The 21,273-nt window shown below is 37.8% G+C and overlaps 1 protein-coding gene across 1 annotated transcript in view; it reads left to right on the top strand.

The window, feature by feature from the left end:
* otog (otogelin) overlaps nucleotides 1-21,273 on the top strand; it is a 48,355-nt gene that overhangs the window by 16,747 nt on the left and 10,335 nt on the right. The window contains exons 18-37 of the mRNA XM_073836604.1: nucleotides 463-537; nucleotides 1,010-1,053; nucleotides 1,191-1,356; nucleotides 10,224-10,331; nucleotides 10,590-10,728; nucleotides 10,823-10,957; nucleotides 13,030-13,173; nucleotides 13,314-13,433; nucleotides 13,723-13,839; nucleotides 13,950-14,106; nucleotides 14,306-14,332; nucleotides 15,556-15,723; nucleotides 15,876-16,154; nucleotides 16,256-16,373; nucleotides 16,478-16,557; nucleotides 17,529-19,903; nucleotides 20,041-20,218; nucleotides 20,309-20,457; nucleotides 20,556-20,645; nucleotides 20,787-20,973. Of these exons, the coding sequence (XP_073692705.1) occupies nucleotides 463-537; nucleotides 1,010-1,053; nucleotides 1,191-1,356; nucleotides 10,224-10,331; nucleotides 10,590-10,728; nucleotides 10,823-10,957; nucleotides 13,030-13,173; nucleotides 13,314-13,433; nucleotides 13,723-13,839; nucleotides 13,950-14,106; nucleotides 14,306-14,332; nucleotides 15,556-15,723; nucleotides 15,876-16,154; nucleotides 16,256-16,373; nucleotides 16,478-16,557; nucleotides 17,529-19,903; nucleotides 20,041-20,218; nucleotides 20,309-20,457; nucleotides 20,556-20,645; nucleotides 20,787-20,973 (4,856 nt within the window). The remainder of the gene's footprint in view (nucleotides 1-462; nucleotides 538-1,009; nucleotides 1,054-1,190; nucleotides 1,357-10,223; nucleotides 10,332-10,589; nucleotides 10,729-10,822; nucleotides 10,958-13,029; nucleotides 13,174-13,313; nucleotides 13,434-13,722; nucleotides 13,840-13,949; nucleotides 14,107-14,305; nucleotides 14,333-15,555; nucleotides 15,724-15,875; nucleotides 16,155-16,255; nucleotides 16,374-16,477; nucleotides 16,558-17,528; nucleotides 19,904-20,040; nucleotides 20,219-20,308; nucleotides 20,458-20,555; nucleotides 20,646-20,786; nucleotides 20,974-21,273) is intronic.

The raw sequence follows: 21,273 nt of genomic DNA on the forward strand, positions 1-21,273 counted from the left end.
CTTAAATGTCCCGTGTCCCACTGCCACATACTCAGTGTGCGCTAGAGTTACAGCACTCACGCTGGCAGAGGCTGAGAGAAAGTCAGGGACGTGATAGAGGAGGACTTTGGCCTTGTACTCTACTACAGACTCAACCGCTGCACTGTGGCCTGTAGTCTCACACCTCTAACCCAACTACTGTACAAGTTCAACTCTCTTAAACAGCTCAGAGAGATTTTATTGTCTTATAGGCCATGCAAGCTGAATCATGGCCATCATCCTCATTCCTTACAGCTATATATTAAACATTAAATGTCTTGTGATGCAGCATTGTGGCTTTCAGCATTAGATTACGACATTGTGTTAGTTAACTAAATTGTCTAGAATTTCAGTTATTCTAGACAATTTAGTTAACTTTCTGCTTGCATATGACATAATATATTGGTTCTAAGTCAAATATTTTTTGAATATTTCATGGTACAGGAGTGAATGTCCATGCAGTTTCCTTGGTGCTGACTATTCTCCTGGAGATGTGATCATGACATCATCAGGTGTACAGTAAGATTGTCTTATTCACTTATATTAAACATCACCACACTGTCAAACGCTCCATTATATCACATTTCCAATACTAGTGTTTTATTTGGAAATAATGTTTTATCGATATCAACCTTATATTTCAAAGCGGAAGTAAGCCTATGGGTAAGACTTCCAGTTCATTAGCCGCAATAGGAAAATAACAAGAAGAAAAGAGTAAATGGTAAAACTGTTTGCACTATAAACCAGTGTGTTCATAATTAAGATAATTTATTAAAATGATATGGTAATACACACCAATTTACAATATCAAGCAGCAAAATAAGCTGTTTTGTACAGCTAAAAATACCTGGACATGATTGAAACCAGATGACCCATAAAATTTACAAATGGCTGTGCCTGCTCTTACGACAAAAATAAGGTGGATATATATCTGACAGAATCCCAGTACATCAGACTCAATGCCTCACATTAGTTTTTTTTATCTCAACAGAATTTGCCAAGATGGAAAACTTGTTTCCCAGAGCTCAATTATTGGTAAGTGTTGTATTTCAGCATCCTGATGTCGTTTATCTGTGTAAAACTCTGAATGTCTGTAGTGTTTGCAGTTTGTTTGGGTTTTCATATCTATAGTGCTATAATTCAGTGTGTGTTCTCTCTGTCTCCTCTCTCAGATACCCTCTGCCCACCAGAGCAGTTTTATGAGGACTGTGGGAATCGAGTAGATGGCCACTCGGCCAATAAAGGTTTAGCCTGTGAACAGACCTGTGAGTCATATTTGCTCAACCTCACCTGCTCTGCTCATGAGCCATGCTTGCCTGGCTGTGTCTGTCCTACAGGGTGAGTAGAGTTTGTTGTCTTTATTCTTATTGTCTGTTATCACTTACAAAAACATGCTGTGGTGGATCATATTCATATACCAGTGGCAGCTGAAGCTCTGCAATATTTACAAATAGCAGTAGGCAAAAGACAAGGTTATAAACACTGAACTGAATGTGTTACAAAAGATTTCTTTAAAATGCTGTCAGTTCAAAAGGGGTCAGTAAGATTTTTTTTTCAGTAAAACTTTCATACCAGGGGTGCCAAACTCCGGTCCTGGAGAGCCACAGTCCTGCAGAGTTTAGCTCCAACCATGATAAAAACCTGTCTGTAGCTTCTTTTGTAACTCTTCAGACCTTGATTAGCTTGTTCAAGTATGTTTGATTAGGTTGAAGCAAAATTTTGCAGGACTGTGGCTCTCTAGGACTGAAGTTTGCCACTGCTGTTTTATACAAAAGATTTTATCTTAAATAAATGCTGTTCTTTTGAACATGCTGTTTATTAAAAAATAATCATTTTTTGAAGTGAGCAACCTGACCATTTTCAGCAATAACAAATAAGAAATGTTTCTAGAACAGCCTATCAGCATATTAGAGTGATTTCTGAAGGATCATGTGACACTGAAGACTGGAGTAATTGCTGATGAAAATTATGTTTTGCCATCACAGGAATAAATTATATGCTATTTTAAAATATATTAAAATGGAAAACATTTACATCATAATATTTTCTTCTATGTTTTATACTGTTTGAATTACTGGCTGTTTGTTGCAATGTCCAATAAACAATCAAAAAAGACCAAAAATTACAAGTGTAGAGCCTCCAATTAACATTGATTTTTCTCCTTTAAAATTAAGTACTGAATTACAGTTGAGGTCAAAAGTTTACATCCCCCTTTCAGAATTTGCAAAATTTTATTTATTTTACCAAAATAAGAAGGATTCAAGATATTTAAGATATTTCACATAAAAGATGTTAACATATAGTCCACATGAGAAAATAATAGTTGAATTTATAAAAAATTACCCTGTTCAAAAGTTTACACCTCCTTCATTCTTCATTGTTACCTGAAAGATCCACAGCTGTGTTTTTTTGTTTAGTGATAGTTGTTCATGAGTCCCTTGTTTGTTCTGAACAGTTAAACTGCCTGCTGTTATTCAGAAAAATCCTTAAGGTCCCAAAAATTGTGTATTTGAACCCTTTCTAACAATGACTGTATGATTTTGAGATCCATCTTTTTACACTGAGGGCAACTTAGGAACTCATATGCAACTATTACAGAAAGTTCAATCGCTCACTGATGCTCCAAAAGGAAAAACCATGCATTAAGGGGGTGAAAACTTTTGAACAGAATAGAGATGTGTACATTTTTCTTATTTTGCCTAAATGTCATATTTTTTTTCATTTAGTACTGCCCTTCAGAAGCTACAGAAGATACTTACATGTTCCCCAGAAGACAAAATAAGTTAAATTTACTCTGATCTTTAAATTGAAAAAGTTTTCACTCCCTGGCTCTTCATGCATCAGTTTTCCTTCTGGAGCATCAGTGAGTGTTTAAACCTTCTGTAATAGTTGCATATGAGTCCTTCAGTTGTCCTCAGTGTGAAAAGAAGGATCTCAAAATCATACAGTCATTGTTGAAAAGGGTTCAAATACACAAAAATGCACTTAAGTTTACTTAAGTTTACCATGGTAGCATGACCAAAACATGCTGTTTAAGTCTGCCTCAAATGGAGGTTTTTGTCAGAATCTGAGCTTTACTGAGTTTTAATGTGATTGCTTTTAGCACTTTTACAGACATTGAAGACTCTTGAAAACTTCCAGAGTATGTTAATTTATCATCTGTGTTGGTAGTTTTATTTTGATACATTTAAAAGGTTAGATGTTTCCGTGTTTGTGTGTGAAGTAGAGGATTTACTAGGTGAATGGCTTTATGTGTATTTACGTGTGTGATGGGGCAGTGATCCATGACTAAGCTTAGTGGGTGGAATCGCCCGAGTAGCGTCAGGAACTACTCATTTCCATTACACATGCATACACTGGGATTTTTTCGCTTATCTGTGTCACATAATGTTCCTAATCAAATTCCATTCAAATATTTTCTCCACATCATTAAAAACGCTTTCACTGGCAAATGCAGACTATTGATATTCCAAGCAAAGTAGTGTAGATTTGCGGAAAGACACAAACTCCCAGGTGCGTTTCACGGACTGATGATATTCTGCTCTACGTGTTGAGGTCTCACTCCGATGGTGTCTGCTGGAGCAGGTGATGATGTCGATACAGATCAGTTAAAGGGTCTCCGCTGACTCAGTGGGAACCTTTGCTGCTGTCTACGGCAGGTGAAAAGAGTTCTTTGTCGCTCAACTCCACTTCCCCCTCTTTTCTCCCTCTCGCGTCACGTTCCCACTAAAGGGGCCTCAGAGAGCACGACTCTTGCTCTATAGATGGATTTTTGTCATCTGATACATTTAATGCCAGTGTCTACACAAGCAAACTGAGGTTAAGTGCCATATCACAAGCTTAACTTCCTAAAGCCATCCTCACTCATAACAGCAAGATAAGACCTCGGTCTCAGTTATCCTTTTACCAACAACAGCAAGGGAGAGTCTGGGAATAAGCCATGTTCTGTTTCTTACATTATTTGTGAAATATTTTTGATCTGTGAGATCTAAAGCAGATTACATTTTGTTCATGACACATTTGATTTGGTTGTTGCATAGGAGTGTGTGCTGAATGCTTTCTTCTTTAATAATTATTTTTAGACTTGTTTCTGAGGTTGGGATGAGTATAACACTTGGTTTGTGAATGCTCAGACATTGCCAATGCTGTATTTCAAAGGCAATCTAATACTCTCATTACAAAGGGAAAAACTCTCATGAACATTCATCAGTCACGTAGTGAAAGGGCTGTGAGGTCACAGATGTATCTGGAGAGCAACTAGACTCGAGTCTCCGCTGCACACAGAGGGGATGTGATATTTTAGATGGCTGTGTGTGTGTGTGTGATTCACCTTTTTCTGACTTATTGACCTTTAAACAGAAAACCATTACACAAAAGCATCACGGGAAAGAAATATCATGGCTGAGATTCTGTCATGAGTGTTTAATAAATTCCTGCAACTCGATAGTTCGGCATCTGGGCTGGTGTAAATATGGCACAAAGGCCCCTTATGCCACGATGTGAAGTAGTGATGATATTATTGATAAGTCTGGAAATGATTAAATGTGCCATACGTGTGGTCTAACATCATTACAGTTGAGTGGTATAGTAGTAGCAGGATGTTGAATATGGGATGTAGATTAACAAAAGGAATGTCCACAACAGGTGGCAAACTCATATTATATTGCAAAAAAAAAAAGTATATTTGTGTTGTTTTCCAAATGTCTAAACAATCTTACATCAAAAAATTGTTTTTACTTGAAACAAGAAAAAAAATCATGTTGTCCCGTTTTGTTATTTTTTTTTTTACTTCTGCTCAGTTTGTTTTTTGTTGGTCAAGTCCTTCGTGTTACCAATAAATACCCATGGTGTGCGCAATTGGGTTTTCAAGGCTTTAAATGATCAATATCACACTCATAGACGTGAGATAGCTGTATATCGGCACGGCTGTGATTTGGCTGTAGGTAATTACAGCATGTCGATATGCAGCCATATCTCATGTCTACAGGTGTGATATTGTGTTTATACAACAGTTTGACGGCATAAGTATGTAAATACATAAGAAACAACAACGGAGTGTCTTTAAAAACCCTCTTTTGTGTAGAACTACTTCCTTCAAGCACAGATTTAAATCTCAGTTTGACAGTTTAACTGCTGAGCACAAGCCTTCGTTACTAATTCAAAAACATTACTTCAGAACTAGTAACGAAGGAACGTTGAGTTGCTTCATTAAAAACTTATTGTATTACTGTATTATGTTGAGTATTATGAGAAAAAGATAGACTGGGAGAGTGTGATTACATGCATCTGATACAGCATTCATTCTTCAGCTCAATCTCATATTCACAATAAAACATTAGTTTGAATGTCTACTGAGGAAAGCGTTACCTTTGTCGTAGCGTTAATATCCTTTCATCTGTTAAGGGTGCTTTCTGATGACAGTGCTGCTCAGTGCATTTGTTAGCTGTGTCAAGCTGTTGTTGAAAGTAAAAATAACTTCAGTTTATTTTGCACTATAAAAGTCTTTACTGCTGACTCGTAAAAACATTCTCGTCGCCATGTACTACTATTATTTATATAAAATATGGTTTATTAAATAATAATATTTAATAAACAACAACAACAGCCATCATAAAAGTTGCTAGGCAATTCAGTTAAAAGTACACAGGCAGCGCTCTGATAGACAACATTGAATTTACCTAAAAATTATGAGATTTTGCAAAACTATTCACTCTTGAACAAATAATAGATTAATGGGACCAAAGACTGCCCGTTAGATTTACCCATTTACCCAAAATGAATTATATCCCATGTTTAACCACTAGAGAGACATTAGAGTCAGCTGTAAATTCCGGCTTCATAAGTGCTGAACAGCTCCTGACGCCCTCAAGCTCACATGTGCAAAACGTTGATGGAAATTTTCAAATAGATGTTATCTTTAATTACAAACTGCAAATTTGAACTATAAACAAATACATTGTCGCCTGAAAACCTCTTAAAACTACATTCCGTGACACAAAAACAGAAATATTGTTTAAATTCGGTGTCATCCATGACACTTGCTGTGAGAAGTACAGCAATCAGAGTGATACAAAAACAGTTGAATGGCTGTTGGAGTTCTGTTGGACTCTAATATTGCACTCTTATTAGCCAATCAGATTTATGGACCAGAAATAACTGTTGTATAAAGCAACAATAGTACATAGTTATTGCTCTGGTCCCCCAAGTTTACCAAAGATTAGCTAATACCAAAAAGAGATGCGGAACAAATCCATTGCTGATTTTCAATCTGCTGTAATACGTACATCTAATAGCACCTAGAGTGCGTGTAAAAGGCAGAATGTAAAGTATTTGATTGTTTGCCCTCTAAAACATTGTCACAAGTCTTCTGACGCTCTAGACCTTTTACAGGGACTTTCCAGCAGCCATACTCTTTTACACAGTCACATACATACGCAGCCACAGCCCGTCTCAGTCAGAGCACAGTGTCTCACTACCAACAATATATTGTGTGTGTGCTAGCTGTGTTTTATATGTGAGCTAGACCTAAGCAGGTTGAATTCCTCAGTGCACCTGTTCATGCCCAGAAAATATTCCACTAATTATTGAAGATAGATTTTTTTTTTGTCACATCTCTCAGGTATGCTTCTACTTTGTAGTTTTGTGCTAAAGTTCTCAGATTAGTTGTGTTAAAGAAAAAAGGTAGTAAAATGATCCTGAACCAAAAGTGTTGAACCACTGATTCCCTCTTACATCATTCACTGGGGTTTCTTACGCATTTATGGATTTTTCAATTGTAAAATCACAAAAATATGTGACCCTATGTGATATTGATGTATGGCTTGTTAGGACAATATTTAGCTGAGATACAACTATTTGCAATTCTAGAATCTGAGGGTGCAAAAAACCCAAAATATCGAGAAAATATCGGCATTATTACTAATCAAAAATTAAGTTTTGATATATTTACTGTAGGAAATTTACAAAATATCTTCATGGAACATGATCTAAACAAAGCAGCGCTTGCTCACCATTTGCAAAACTAAGCATCTGATCAGAGTTGTAACGGCCGACCATTGGTTTGGTGTGTCCCCACCCTCACGAAACGCACCTCAGACTGGCTAGGGGCCACAGAGTGCGTTTTTTTCTGTAACTTTTGTCAAAGTTTGTTAAAGATGTTTCAGCATGAGCCGAACTCCTCACCCAGTTTCTCTCTTGTCCATTAAACTAAAGGGTGATGTTGATACCCTGTCCCTCATGGGAGCAGCAGGTATAGGAGTGTTTTTGTGAGCAGGGGAATTCCTGCACTAATGAGAGGGAGTAATTACCCCCTCCTCCACCCCAAGCAAAGTGGTTAATGGCAGCGACGCTTATTTACGCAGTAAACAGGTGCACAGCTGGATCAAATAACTGATAAGCTGCTTAAAGACATTCCTCTAGTCCATACTTCAAAATCAGCACATTTTCATTTGTCAAGACGAAAAGAAAAGAATGGAAACTACAAGAAAAGAAAGGCATCTTTATGTTTCTATGCTCTTGCTGTGCTCTGCTACAGACCTTTAGCTTGTGTGAATACAGATGTTTTCTGAACAGTTTTTTCTCTCTTAGGGTCAGGTTTAGGGTTAAGGGTTAAGGTCTAAGGTCAGGGATCAATGCAGATGACCTTTACTTCTTTTCAGGTGTAATGCATCTGAGATCAGAGCCTCCATAGTGAAAGTGATGCCACAGTTGACTCTCTATATAGATATATGGGGTTTTTTACTCACTAAAACTTTAATGGTACTCACTGCATTTTCACCCAGAGGTTGTGCTTTTATTTTTATCAATGCACTTCTAATTTTGACTTTGAATTTGTTTGAATTTCATTTAATTGAATTTAATTACCTGACCTTTTTTGAGTTTTTGTCTTCCGTAGATGTGGTTGTTGACAAAAAGATATAATTTAAAGGACTGAAAATATGTGATATACTCAGCAAAAACATACAAGTTGAATAACATTTGTGACCCTGTACCACAAAACCAGTCATAAGGGTCGGTTTTTTAAAATTAGCCGGAAATTACGTCAGCGCAGGGTAAAGTTAGTTCTGCTACAGGTCTGCGCCTATAATATTAGTACGCCCTTGTCTCAAATAATACTTCTTACCTCTTCTGTTGTTATATAATCAACAAAGAAACAACATTTTACTTGTTTGTAATTTATATGGCCACTCAGACCACTGACTGTGTCTAATATGCTCAACATAGCGCTGGATAGTTTCTGTTCTCAGTCTCCGGTATATTTGAGCATATTATCTCAATTTACTCAGTCATTTCCCTCGAATCACTACATCATGATAAATTATGACAGCATTTATATCCAGATGCACATTTTCCCAAGAAACTCAATACAACAATGTAATCCCGATCCAATAGGAATGAAGCCCTTAATCGGAGTCATCTCTTGTTTAATATGTATTATATTATTTTATTATGTATATCCCAGGGCACATTATACAATGTACATTTACACCATTATGTTAATAATGCAAAGAAGAAAATACAATATTACTTTAATAATAATAATAATCATGAAAAAAATTCACGTGAAGAGTCATAATGCACAGCCGGCACCAAATAGACGGCAAAACTCAAAAATGTACTGAATTATAAGTGCCAACCTTCAGAATTAAATAAACATAGTATTTGTGATGACCCGAAGCTGACACAAAAAGTTTTTGAAGAAATATTTGCTCTTTGTAGAGTAAAACACCAGTATATATCATAGTATCATAGTATCTATTTTGTAAAAATAGACTTTGATTTCTGAACTTACTCTTGTTAAGTACGGCTGTTGCTGTCACCGGAAAAAACTTTTTTCCTGCAAGCGCCAATCCAGAAGCCAGAAACACGGAAGTGTGAAAAAGGCTAATTGAGATTTATACAGCATCTGAAAGCTGAATAAATATACTTTCCATTGATGTATGGTTTGTTAGGATAGGACGATATTTGAACATCTAGAACCTGAGTGTGCAAAAAATCTAAATATTGAGAAAATCGCTTTTAGTGTTGTCCAAATGAAGTTCTTAGCAATGCATATTACTAATCAAAAAATAATGTAGAACCCGGATGCACTGCACCTTGTTTACAAGCAGAAGAAGACACACATTATAACTAAAAATAGTCTTCGTAAACATGTATGAAGATTTTGACAGAGAGGATAACTTTAAATTTTTTGCCCAGCTTTTCTTATTCAAACCAGAATATACATGCGATGAACTAAGAATTTGCTGGAGTTGTACAGAACAAGCAAACTAGACTGTATGTGCACTGAACTTGTATAATGCATAATTCATATTTGATGGACAGATCCTTAATGGGACAAAATGTCTGTGCATTCAGAATACCCAGTATTGAATCACTTCAGCTCCTCTTCTATCCAAATTTTATTCTAGTAGAATAAAGAGAAGTTGACAATCAATGCGTGTTAATGACTGCCACTCGTATTCATGAAATTCAAACTCATCAATTGTATTCAATCCAACACAAGGCATTTCAGTACTCATCTCTCGGTGGCTTTTTTTAAAAATGAGTAATTTGAAAACAATTATTATAATAATGCACACAAAACCTTCTTTTCAGTATTTTTGAAATTTCATCTCTCAGGAGTTTTTGTTTGAGTCATGGTTTTATTTTCTCAAGTCTGCTTTGTACAGAGAAAGAACAGCGTCAGCGGTGCATGACGATAATTGCTGAGCAATGGAGTGCGTGATTGTTTAGTTATGGATCCATCTCTTTGTCTCTTAATTAATGCATGCAGAACAGGAGCAGGTGATCACGCATTCTTTGATGGCAGTAAGTGATCCAGCATTCTGGCTGTGGGATAAAGAGAGCTGTTAACGCCTGTCTATCTGGGGTGTAAGTTTACTCAGTTCTAACGGACAGTGTGCTGGGAACTCTCTGAGACCCTCAGGCCAATGGAAATGATTCACTGCAATATTACAAGATCTTTATCAGAAAGAGAGAGAGAAGCTCTTTGGATCTGTGAGAATGAGAATAGGCTGCTTTTCTCATGTCACCAGTCAGATTTTTCTTTCATCCTTCCAGCCATCCAAATATTCTTGTCTCAGCAGAGCTCTTGCGTTATACTTGCATGACATACTTACATGCACAAACAAACTCACACATGCATCCTGTGTGCTGTTTCAGTATGTTCAAGGTGTGATACACTGTGCATGTGTGTATTTCAGGCTCCTCAAGCATGGTGATGAATGTTTCGAGCCACATGCATGTCCATGTTTGTGGAAAGGGAAAGAATATTATCCAGGAGACAGAGTATCATCCCCCTGCCATCAGTGGTGAGATTACATTACATTTTTACACCAGTTATATTGCTACACTACATTTTTATGTACTACAAGAAGTTTTATATCAAAGAAGATTATTTGGTCACTTGAATTCACTTCATTGTTTTAGATTATGAATAGAAGGAACAATTGTGCATAACACAATGTAATTGTCCACATTTTGTCAAGGATATCAATGTAGCAAATTTGGTTGAGACACAAAATGTGTAGTGAAATTGTTTCTCAGGTCTGAATGTTATTACTTTTCAGTGTGTGTCAGCATGGTACGTTTCAGTGTGAGTTCCGTCCATGTCCATCAATGTGCACAGCTTATGGAGATCGCCACTACCGAACATTTGATGGGTTCCTGTTTGATTATATTGGTGCATGCAAGGTGTACTTGGTCAAGGTGAGCTTTCAGCAACAGATACAGATATTCTCATAACTCATATTTTTATTAAAATGTATTGTTGACTACTAATGTGTGTTCCTTTGTGTGTTAGAGCTCGTTAGATGCAATGCTGACTGTCACAGCAGAGAATGTTGACTGCTTTGAGAGTGGCGTGATCTGCAGGAAATCTCTCCTTATATCCTTGGGACGCTCCTTCATTGTGTTTAATGATGACTCCGGTAAACCTGTGAGTGACATTTTCTCTTTCTGTATAAAACCATATAAAATTATAAGTACATTATAAAATATTCTAATTATTAGCAATGCCTACAGTTGTCACCTAATAGATATAATGTGCCTCAACATATTCTTGAAACATTGGTTTGGTGTGAAATGACTGAGGATTTTAAAAAAGGATTAGTTCACTTCCAGAATAAAAACTTCCTGATAATTTACTCACCCCAAAGTCATCCAAGATGTTCATGTCTTTCATTCTTCAGTCGAAAACAAATGACGGTTTTTGAGGAAAACATTTCAGGATTTTTGTCCATATAGTGGACTTCAATGGGGATCAATAGGTTGAAGGTCCAAATTGCAGTTTCAATGCAGCTTCAAAGGACTCTACACGATTCCAGACAAGGATTAAGTGTAGCGAAAGGATCTGTCATTTAAAAAAAAAAAAGTACATTTTTATCTTTTTTAAGCACAAATGTTTGCACATCTATGACTTCACACATTACGTAACCAAGCTGGAAAGGTCATGCGTGGTTAGTTCTTCGTCTGTGTATTTTGGTTCAAACAAGTAGGGTAGGGTGAAAAACTCCATCTCATTTTCTCCTCCAACTTCAAACTCCTCGACATCACTGCTTTACCTTTTTTTTTTTGTAAAGGATCTTTGACTTTCTTTACATGTTCGCTTTTGAAACACTGGAAAGGTCACTGTACTCCCTACGTCATGCGTGACCTTTCCAGTGTGACTACTAGAGCTGGGAATTGATTCCAAAAAGAATTGATTACTCAATTCTCAGGTGTTGGGAATCGAGAGCCGATTCCAAAGGTTGAATCATCGTCGGTGAAGGTTGATCTCATCAAGGGGAATCGACTCCTGATTCAGAGCCGTTTTAAGTTCAACAAAGATTATCTATGGGTGGCTCTTAAATGAAAGGCTGCATATCTCGGGTGCTACGTCATCCAACGTCACTGAACGTTGATTCAGGAAAATAAACTGAATGAAAACAAGTCGCTACTGAGCTTGTCTAAGTTTGAGGATGCAGCCTTCTGTTAATCAGTCTGTTTTTTTTCCATGAAAATATTCTTTCAGAAACTGGCTTATTTTGTCTTATTTCTATCTTAAGTAAAATGCTATTTTTCAACTTTTCCATCAGCCAATGATAATTCTGAAAGAAAACGCAGAGAGCACAGATCAGTGGTCGAGAGCGCATCTGAGTGACAAATAAACCAAGCTCTTATAGCAGTGTTGTTGTTAATGTTCTAGTTATTTTGTTTCAGTGTATAGATTGTGCATTTTTTTTTTGCCAAACCATACAGTTAAAGTAGACATCATTCAGCTGGATTGTGCATATAGACACTTCATTTCTTATTCCATTCATGCAATAAACGGATGTCCACTTCTGAGCTGTGGGCTGTGACTAATTTTATGGGGAATGCAGACGAAATTACAATTTAAAATACAAAAATGTATCTAATTTTTTTTTTTTTTTTTTTTACAAATAAAGCTTCATATTATGAAAAGGCTACTTTCTAAGACCTTTATATCCTGCAGTCATGGCATAATTCAATTCCTCCAAGCTACAGTAAAAAACAAAGAACTGAAAACAACAGTGGGGAACCAATTCTTGGCATCAAGTCCCATCAATTCCAGAACGAGGAATCGGAATCGGACTTGATTATAAACATTTTGGAATCAAACAGCCCTAGTGACTACATAATGCGTGAAGTCGAGCTAGTGCCAAACAAGCATTTGTAGTTAAAAAAATTTTTACTTATTTGTTTTTTTTAAATGAAAGATCGTTTTGCTTGATAAGACCTATATTCCTCATCTGGGATCATTCATGTAGAGCCCTTTAAAGCTAGATTGAAACTGCAATTTGAACCTTCAACCCATTGGTTCCCATTGAAGTCCACTATATGAAGAAAAATCCTGGAATGCTTTCTTCAAAAACCTTCATTTCTTTTTGACTGAAGAAAGAAAGACATGAACATCTTGGATGACATGGGGGTGAGTACATTTTTATTCTGGAAGTGAACTAATCCTTTAACAATGGTTGATAATAATCTGTGGATATGTTTCACATGCAGAACCCATCCAGTGTAATCGACAGGCAGAAAGTATATATCTGGCAAGCAGGATACTACACCATAGTGCATCTGCTTGGGGAAGACCTTACAGTGCTGTGGGACAGAAAAACCACTGTACATATACAAGCTGGACCACGCTGGCAGGTAAAAAGCACACACAAAGAAGGTGAAACAGATTCCTGACTGTGCAGTAAGTGTAAACTTGTAGTTTTGCGAATTGATTACTTGCAGATCGATTTTGATTACCTTACAAACTTGTATTTGTGTGTTTATGCTATTTTTAGGGCAAGCTTACTGGCCTTTGTGGGAACTTTGATCAGAAGACAGCGAATGAGATGAGAACACCAGAGAACATTGACTCATCAACACCACAGGAGTTTGGCAACAGCTGGACAGCAGCAGAGGCAAGATAAACAGAACAATACACATACACCACCGGTCAAATGTTTAGAATAATTATTATTTTTTAAAAAGGTTTTTTAAAGGTTTTTAAAAGACATCTCTAATGCGTACCAAGGCTGTATTTAAAAATAGTAATTATTCCATGCAAAACACAAATGCACACTTTTATCTAATTCTCTTTGTTAGATGGCTAATTGTGTTTTTTTGCCCTTCAAAATGTTTCAAATCTGGCAGTTGCTACAAAACTCTTTACTCTGACTGTTGTCTGTTTGTGTATGAATGTCCCATCAGTGTGTGAACAGTCCTGATATAAGGCACCCCTGCAATCTGAATCCTCTTCGAGAACCCTATGCAAAAAGACAGTGTGGGATTTTGCTTAGTGAAGTGTTCCAAGTCTGCCACCCTGTGGTAAGCTGATCACAGATACCAGCAGACATTAATGCTCACATCCACAGAGTCAAAATGTACATGTGAGTGAGAGAGGGTTTGTGTGTTTAAAGGTGTTTGATGCTCTGTAGGTAGATGTCACATGGTTCTATATGAACTGCCTGGTGGACACCTGTGGCTGCAACCGTGGAGGAGACTGTGAGTGCTTCTGCACGAGTGTTGCAGCATATGCTCACCGCTGCTGCCAAAAGGGCATCACTGTTGATTGGCGCTCCCCTTCTGTCTGCTGTGAGTGACACCTCAGCACAGTCATATTCCTAGAATCAATCATTGTAATATAACCAGTAACTTAATGTACAACGGTGAATATACATTCTTGATAGACAATAAAAGTCTGGAGGAAGAAGGAACTGAGCAATCTATATTACAATCTACACTGTTGGTTTTATGAAACTGTATAAGTAATACACTCTTTTTCTTTTAACAGCTTATGATTGTGAATACTACAACAAAGGTACATCTGTAGTTTTTTGATGATAATATTTGTACATATGTATATATACAGTATGTGTATATACTGTTGAGGTCAAAAGTTTACATACACCTTGCAGAATCTGCAAAATGTTAATTATTTTACTAAAATAGGAGGGATCATACAAAATGCATGTTATTTTTTATTTAGTAGTGACCTGGAAAAGATATTTCACATAAAAGACACTTACATATAGTCCACAAGAGAAAATAATAGTTGAATTTATAAAAATGACCCAGTTCAAAAGTTTACATACGCTTGTTTCTTAATACTGTGTTGTTACCTGAGTAATCCACAGTTGTGTTTTTTTTTTTTTTTTGTTTAGTGATGGTTGTTCATCACTTGTTTGTCCCTTGTTTGTCCGGAACAGTTAAACTGCCCACTGTTCTTCTTCTTCAACAAAAATTAAGGTCCCACAAATTCTTTGCTTTTTTGTATATTTATACCCTTTCCAACAATGACTGTAAGATTTGAGGTCTCAATAGATTTGAGGAACTCATATGCAACTATTACAGAAGGTTCAAACACCCACTGATGCCTCAGAAGGAAACACAATGCATTAAGAGCCGGGGGGTAAAAAAATTGAAGGTCAGGGTAAATTTAACTTATTTTGTCTTCTGGGAAACATTTTAGTATCTTATGTAGCTTCTGAAGGGCACTACTAAATAAAAAAAATATGATATTGAGGCAAAAAAGAAAAATGTACAATGCATTGTTTAATGCATTGTTTTTCCTTCTGGAGCTTCAGTGAGCGTTTGGATCTCAAGAATGGATCTCAAATCATACAGTCACTGTTGGAAAGGGTTCAAATACACAAAAACGCTGAAAAATCAAAGAATTTGTGGGACCTGAAAGATTTTTCTTAACAACAGCGGGCAGTTTAACTGTTCAGGACAAACAAGGGGCTAATGAACAACTATCACTAAACCAAAAAATAAAACAGCTATGGATCATTCAGGTAACAACACAGTATTAAGAATCAAGTGTATGTAACCTTTTGAACAGGGTAAATTTTATAAAATCAACTATTATTTTCTCAAATATCTTATTCAGGTAAATAAAAATAACATGCATTTTGTATGATCCCTCTTATTTTGGTAAAATAATTAACATTTTGCAGATTCTGCAAGGTGTATGTAAACTTTTGACCTCAACTGTATATAATTTTGACAAATGTGTGTGTGTGGAAATGCACATCTGCATAGCTTTAGGTAAAGGACCACTGAAGTTGTTGACCTACAGAGAGAGAGGAACAATGTTGGCAGCCAATAAGACAAGTGGACTGGTGTTCTCAAAAAGAGAAATGACCACTACTGATGAGATCCTGACGATGTTCATGATGACACCAGGCATCAGCAAAGCCAGACCACATGGTCAGTCTGACAAAGCACATGCTCAAGTGACATGCACATTTCAGATCGAATCTAATTATTTTGTAGCAAAAACCTTCCACTTTAGATGTATTATTCTATGTATATATATGTATTTGTTGTTTTTCTTATTGGGTATGTTGTTAATACTGCAGACACATCTCTGGTGTCATTTGAGGCGGCAGACAGACCCAACTACTTCTTAAAAGCAGAGCGCAGTGGCCAGCTGAGACTGCAGAAGTGGGAAGAAGCTGAGACATTCTGGGATGCAGCCACATTTGTGCTTCATAGAGACACCTGGATCTCAGGCTTTGATTCGCTAGAGTCCTTGGCAAAGCCAGGGTTTTTTCTGCATTTCATGCTGTCCAGACTCCAGCTCATGAAATACAGTCACTCAGATCGGTACCGCCGAGCTACTCTATTCAAACTGACAGGTCAGCATGTGGCTACGTAGTGCACTACCTTGCTCATCACCACACAGAAATATTCCAACTGACTTACCCAATTTTTTCCCAAATAATTATTATTACTACAGGTGCCATACCACACTATCCAATGGGTCCTCGATGTCAGTGGCGGTATGAATCATGTGTGAGTCCGTGCTTCAGGACATGCAGTGACCCATCAGGTCTGAGCTGTGCCAGTATCCTGAAGTAAGAGCAAACACATTTAATGTAACATGCATTTTCTGCAAATAAGTGTCTGAATAGTGAAAGTGTATGGCTAAGTGATATGACTGACATGCATCTTTCTGTAGGGTTGAGGGATGCCTGCCTCAGTGTCCAAGTCACATGGTTCTAGATGAGGTCACTCACAGATGTGTCTTTATGGAGGACTGTAAGCTACTATTTGTGCTACTTCTATTACTAATGCTGGTGTAAGATAAAATCACAGACAATTTTAATTTTAAAGGGATCATGAACTGCCTTATTTATTTTGTACTGTTCTCTGAGGTTCACTTATAATGTTAAAATCTTTACATCAGACAACATAATTAAGAGTAATTGTAATGTGCAATTTTCTGTCCTGTTTTGGCCCTCCTTATCGAAACGCTCTGTTTGAATAGGCATGGAAGATTGTAGACTCGTAAACACCCACTGCTATGATTGGCTAACAGTTGTGTATGTTTGACAGCCTACATTCCTTTATAGATTGACACTGCTGTGTTTTAGGTTAAAAACGCATAAATACTCAGTACATATCAAACGATCTGTAATAATAGACAAAGCAATAGTGACCGTGTAATGAAAAGAGTTACTCACACTTGTGTGGTGCAACATTACTGTCAGATTCAATCGACTCGGCACAGCATCGTCTTTTAGTTTAAATCTTTCTGAAAATCCTGTGTCGAACTGTGCCTTGTTTGTAAACGAATCTGTGGTAAAATGAAGTGAAACAAAGGATAAAGCTCTTACTGGTCAGAGCATACCTATCTCATCCACTTTTTCGTAATGTTGGAATCATAAGGAAAGCAATGCAAAGACTGTGTTTTTCCACAACTTGGCACTGCACAGTATCTTGTTCTATTCGAAAACAATCTTTATCAGTTGGTTTCTGTAAAGACCTGTGTTTACCTTTTCCTAACCAGTCATTTTAGCAGATTGGCCTAAATATAAGCTGTTTTTAGACTAACAAGCAAAGTTTTAAGTTCTGGAATGTTTTTATAGTACAGTGACATCTTATATGTCAAAATATCAAGAGAATTTTGGTTTCTCAATTCATTACCCCTTTAATGTAACACAATTAGCTATATCAGTTTAAATTAGATATTTTGTGCAGTGTCTAATAAATACTGTGTTTCTGTTTAGGCATTAAGTCTGTTGTTGTTCCTCCACTCACGCCAACCAGTACTGCAATATCATCAACATCCTCCTCAGAGTATTCCACCTTGAGTGGTGCAGCAGTTTCTATATCACTCACATCTTCAACAGTGTCAGCATCTAGCACCACTGCTTCTACAACTACAGCACACATGCCAAGCACTGCAAAGCATACATCTTCTCCTGTAACACCTTGGGTGGTGGAAACTATTACCACATTAACAACATCCACTTCCTCCCCAAGCCCACTGGCTTCCACTGAGAGAACCACTATAGCGCCAAGTGTCACCCACAGTTCCACTTCCTCCACCACATTGCTTACTAGCCCAATGTTTATCTCAGAAACTCTCTCAGGCACCTCTACAACAAGCCGGCCAACAGAGCCTTTGACCTTTCTTACACGTACCACAACTATCCCCTCACCATCTACTCCTAGTCCTGCTCTGTCGTCTACCTCAAGTAAAGAGCCCACAAGAATAAGCACGCTACCTGCGCTTCCAGTCTCGACCAGCATAAGATACACAGAAGCTACTTCCCCAACAGATAAAGTGTCAACACCTCTCACCTCTAGTACCGAGATCCCCAAAGTCTCAGAGGCCTTTACACCTACTGAAAAGACCACAACACCCTCCATGACTTCAAGTGGCAGCACACTGTTACCTGTCGAAACCATCAGCACGACAAAGTCCACTTCGCCATCAACCACAACACCTATATTAGAATTGAGTACCTCTGTCACCACAGAGAAATTGACCTTTCCAACATCTTTACACACTGTGAAGAGCACTTCTGAAACCCAGAAACCTTTGGACACCACTACCATTTCCACTTCCCCTACACAAACTGAAGCATCAAGCACTCACATTACAGTAAAATCCACAAGTTCTGCTTTTCCAACTCAGACAAAACCTTTCATTCCTTCAACATCAACCTCAGCGTATACCGAAACTTCAAAAACAACAGTATCTGTCTCCACAGCTGTTCCATCAACCTTCATCACTACAGTGTCCTCTCAAGCTCCTACATTTGTGCCAACAGAAACCACTGCAAAAACAACCTATCAACCGACATCTGTTATATATCCTCATCCTGATGTTCCAACAACAGATAGAACTTTACAGACAGATTGGAGAGTGATCCAAACCACGTCAACTCCATCACCAGAAACAACTCAAACCAGTGCCAGGACAGCAGAGACACCAGTTACCACCTACACTACATTGCCATTCACCTCAACGCCTACAGAAAAAACATCAATGCCACTTACATCAGATGTGTCACCCACTGACAAAACAACTTCTAAAGTTGTCTCTGCTTCTACTACATGGAGCCCTACAGAGTCTCACTGGAGTTTAGTTTCCACTACTGCTCTTCTTTCAGACAAGGTCAGCACATCACAAGTTCATCCTCCTTATTCTACAACAACTACTGCACTGCCTGAGATTTCTCCAACTTCACCATCCATACTTACAATGGCAACATCAGTATTTCAAGCCCCAACAAAACCTACAGAAACAACTGTCACTTCTGAGAAACCTCTTCTAACATCTACTGCAGCTGAGAAAGAGAGTGTTTACACCACTCAAACATCCACAGCCAGACCTTTTAGTATACATTCTGTCACAGAGACAACTAGGGTTTCCCTTGACACAGATAGAGCTGTACTGTCAACTGATACAACAACCCAAAAATCAACACTGGTCCATGAGACCTCTGGCACTTTTTCTTCTACAGTGACTCCAAAGTTTACAACCCGTGTCACACCAGTCTTGACCTCACGGGTGGCTGTAGCTACCACACGTCGAGAAACTCCACGAGTTGTGGCCACAACCAGGATTTCACCACCAACTAGGAATGCAACAATGTTGACAACACCTGCAACCACTTCTACAGATAAAGTGACCACTGTTTTCACAGATACAACTACCTCTAGTATCCCTGTTGCAACTTCTAGCACACTTCCAACACACAGTCCTGACACCACTGAATACACCTTTGGGTTCACAGAATACACCACTGAATCTGGTCCAACCACAACACTGCCGTCATCAGTTGGAACAACTCCAGTTCCTAGTGTGATTTCAGCTGTTACCCAGACTACCATTTCAACACAGGCTCTTGCATCCTCTTCTGTCACTAAGAGTAGTCCCATAACCAGTGCAAGTGCCTCTACTGAGCACCCTCTGGTGGATGAACGTACCACAGTCACAGCCATGCCACCCGCTCCAGACACTTCCCAAACAACACTGGGTTCATCTGCCATGACCAGTCTTCCCTATACGATAGAACCAGAGCACTGGATGACAAGCCAGACACACGCAGTTTCCAAAACTACTGCTCTTGAGCCAAGCAGAGTGTGCACTGTAAGTCAATTATAAAATACTTTTGTATAGTATTAGTCTTTCATTATACTTTGTGTGGTTTTTTTGAACATTTTTTTTCAGATAACAAAAGTCAGATATTACATGCTAAACTAAATAATGTGTGTGTGTGTCTGTAGTCTCCATATTCAGAGGTAGTGGATGAATGTACAAAGCTTATTTGTGTCAGTGGGCAGCTGCTCCTCTTCAATAAGTCTCAGAGCTGCCCATATGATCCTACACCTCCTAACTGTGGTCTGCTTGGCTTTGCCGTACTGGTCAATGGTGATAAGTGTTGTCCACGATGGGACTGTCCATGTGAGGAACATCTACTATGATCTTTTCTATTCTGCCATTTGTTGAACTATTGAATGTTTATTAAGATATACATTTTATTTTGGCTTGTAGGTCGATGTTCAGTGTTTCCAGATCTTAATCTGATTACATTTGATGGGAAAAGTTTTGCGATTTATAAAGCTGCTTTATATGTGGTGACCCAACTTCCAAATGAGACTGTCAGCATCTTGGTACAAGAGTGTTCTGGACCAGATGACACTGTAAGTTACTCACAACTCAAGTGTTATCAAACCTATTATTACAATTCTTTATGTGCTTTTTTAAAATGATTAAATAATATCATTTTATTTGATTTCAGCTTGTGTGGAACTTTACCAATTTGTGTCTGGCAGCTTTAAACATCACTCACAAATCCAACGAAGTGCTCATCAATCGTCTGCAGAGACGCGTGAGTATCCATCTGTTCGGAACTCTTGGAATAACTGCCACTTTTGTAGTGGTTTGAGTTGAACTGGAAAATTATTATTACAGCCTGGTAAATTTACATGAATTAAAGAGGTTCAAAATATACAACGGGTTGTTTTTCCAGCTCTATGTGAACTCCAGATATGCAAAGCCACGTTTTAAGAAGTTTGGTTTTGAGATTCTGGATACAGGAAATATGTATCTAATCCGAAGTCCAGCTGGTTTGAAGATCCAGTGGTTCCACACTACAGGCATGATGGTGATCGAGATGGACAGCTATAACAACAGACTCCCCACAATGGGATTGTGTGGTATGAAGTTATTAACTACAGATCATATGTATATACAGTTGCAATTGAATTTGTTCTACCCTCTTTGCTGCAGAGAACATTTTGTGAAAACAATTTAACAAAGGCATCAGTACGCTATTAGAGAAAGTTTATTAATACACATATGAGTAATTCTGAGATTCATGCAAGTTGATGAATAATGAGAAAAAGTCAAACTGGTTCTAAACATGCATGTTTAAAATTATTCAACCCCCAGAAGTCAAATTTGGTGCAAAATCTTTTATTCTTCAAAACCACCAATAAATTCTGCATGGAATTGCT

Source organism: Garra rufa, chromosome 3, assembly GCF_049309525.1.
Source record: "Garra rufa chromosome 3, GarRuf1.0, whole genome shotgun sequence".
Lineage (NCBI taxonomy): Eukaryota > Metazoa > Chordata > Actinopteri > Cypriniformes > Cyprinidae > Garra > Garra rufa.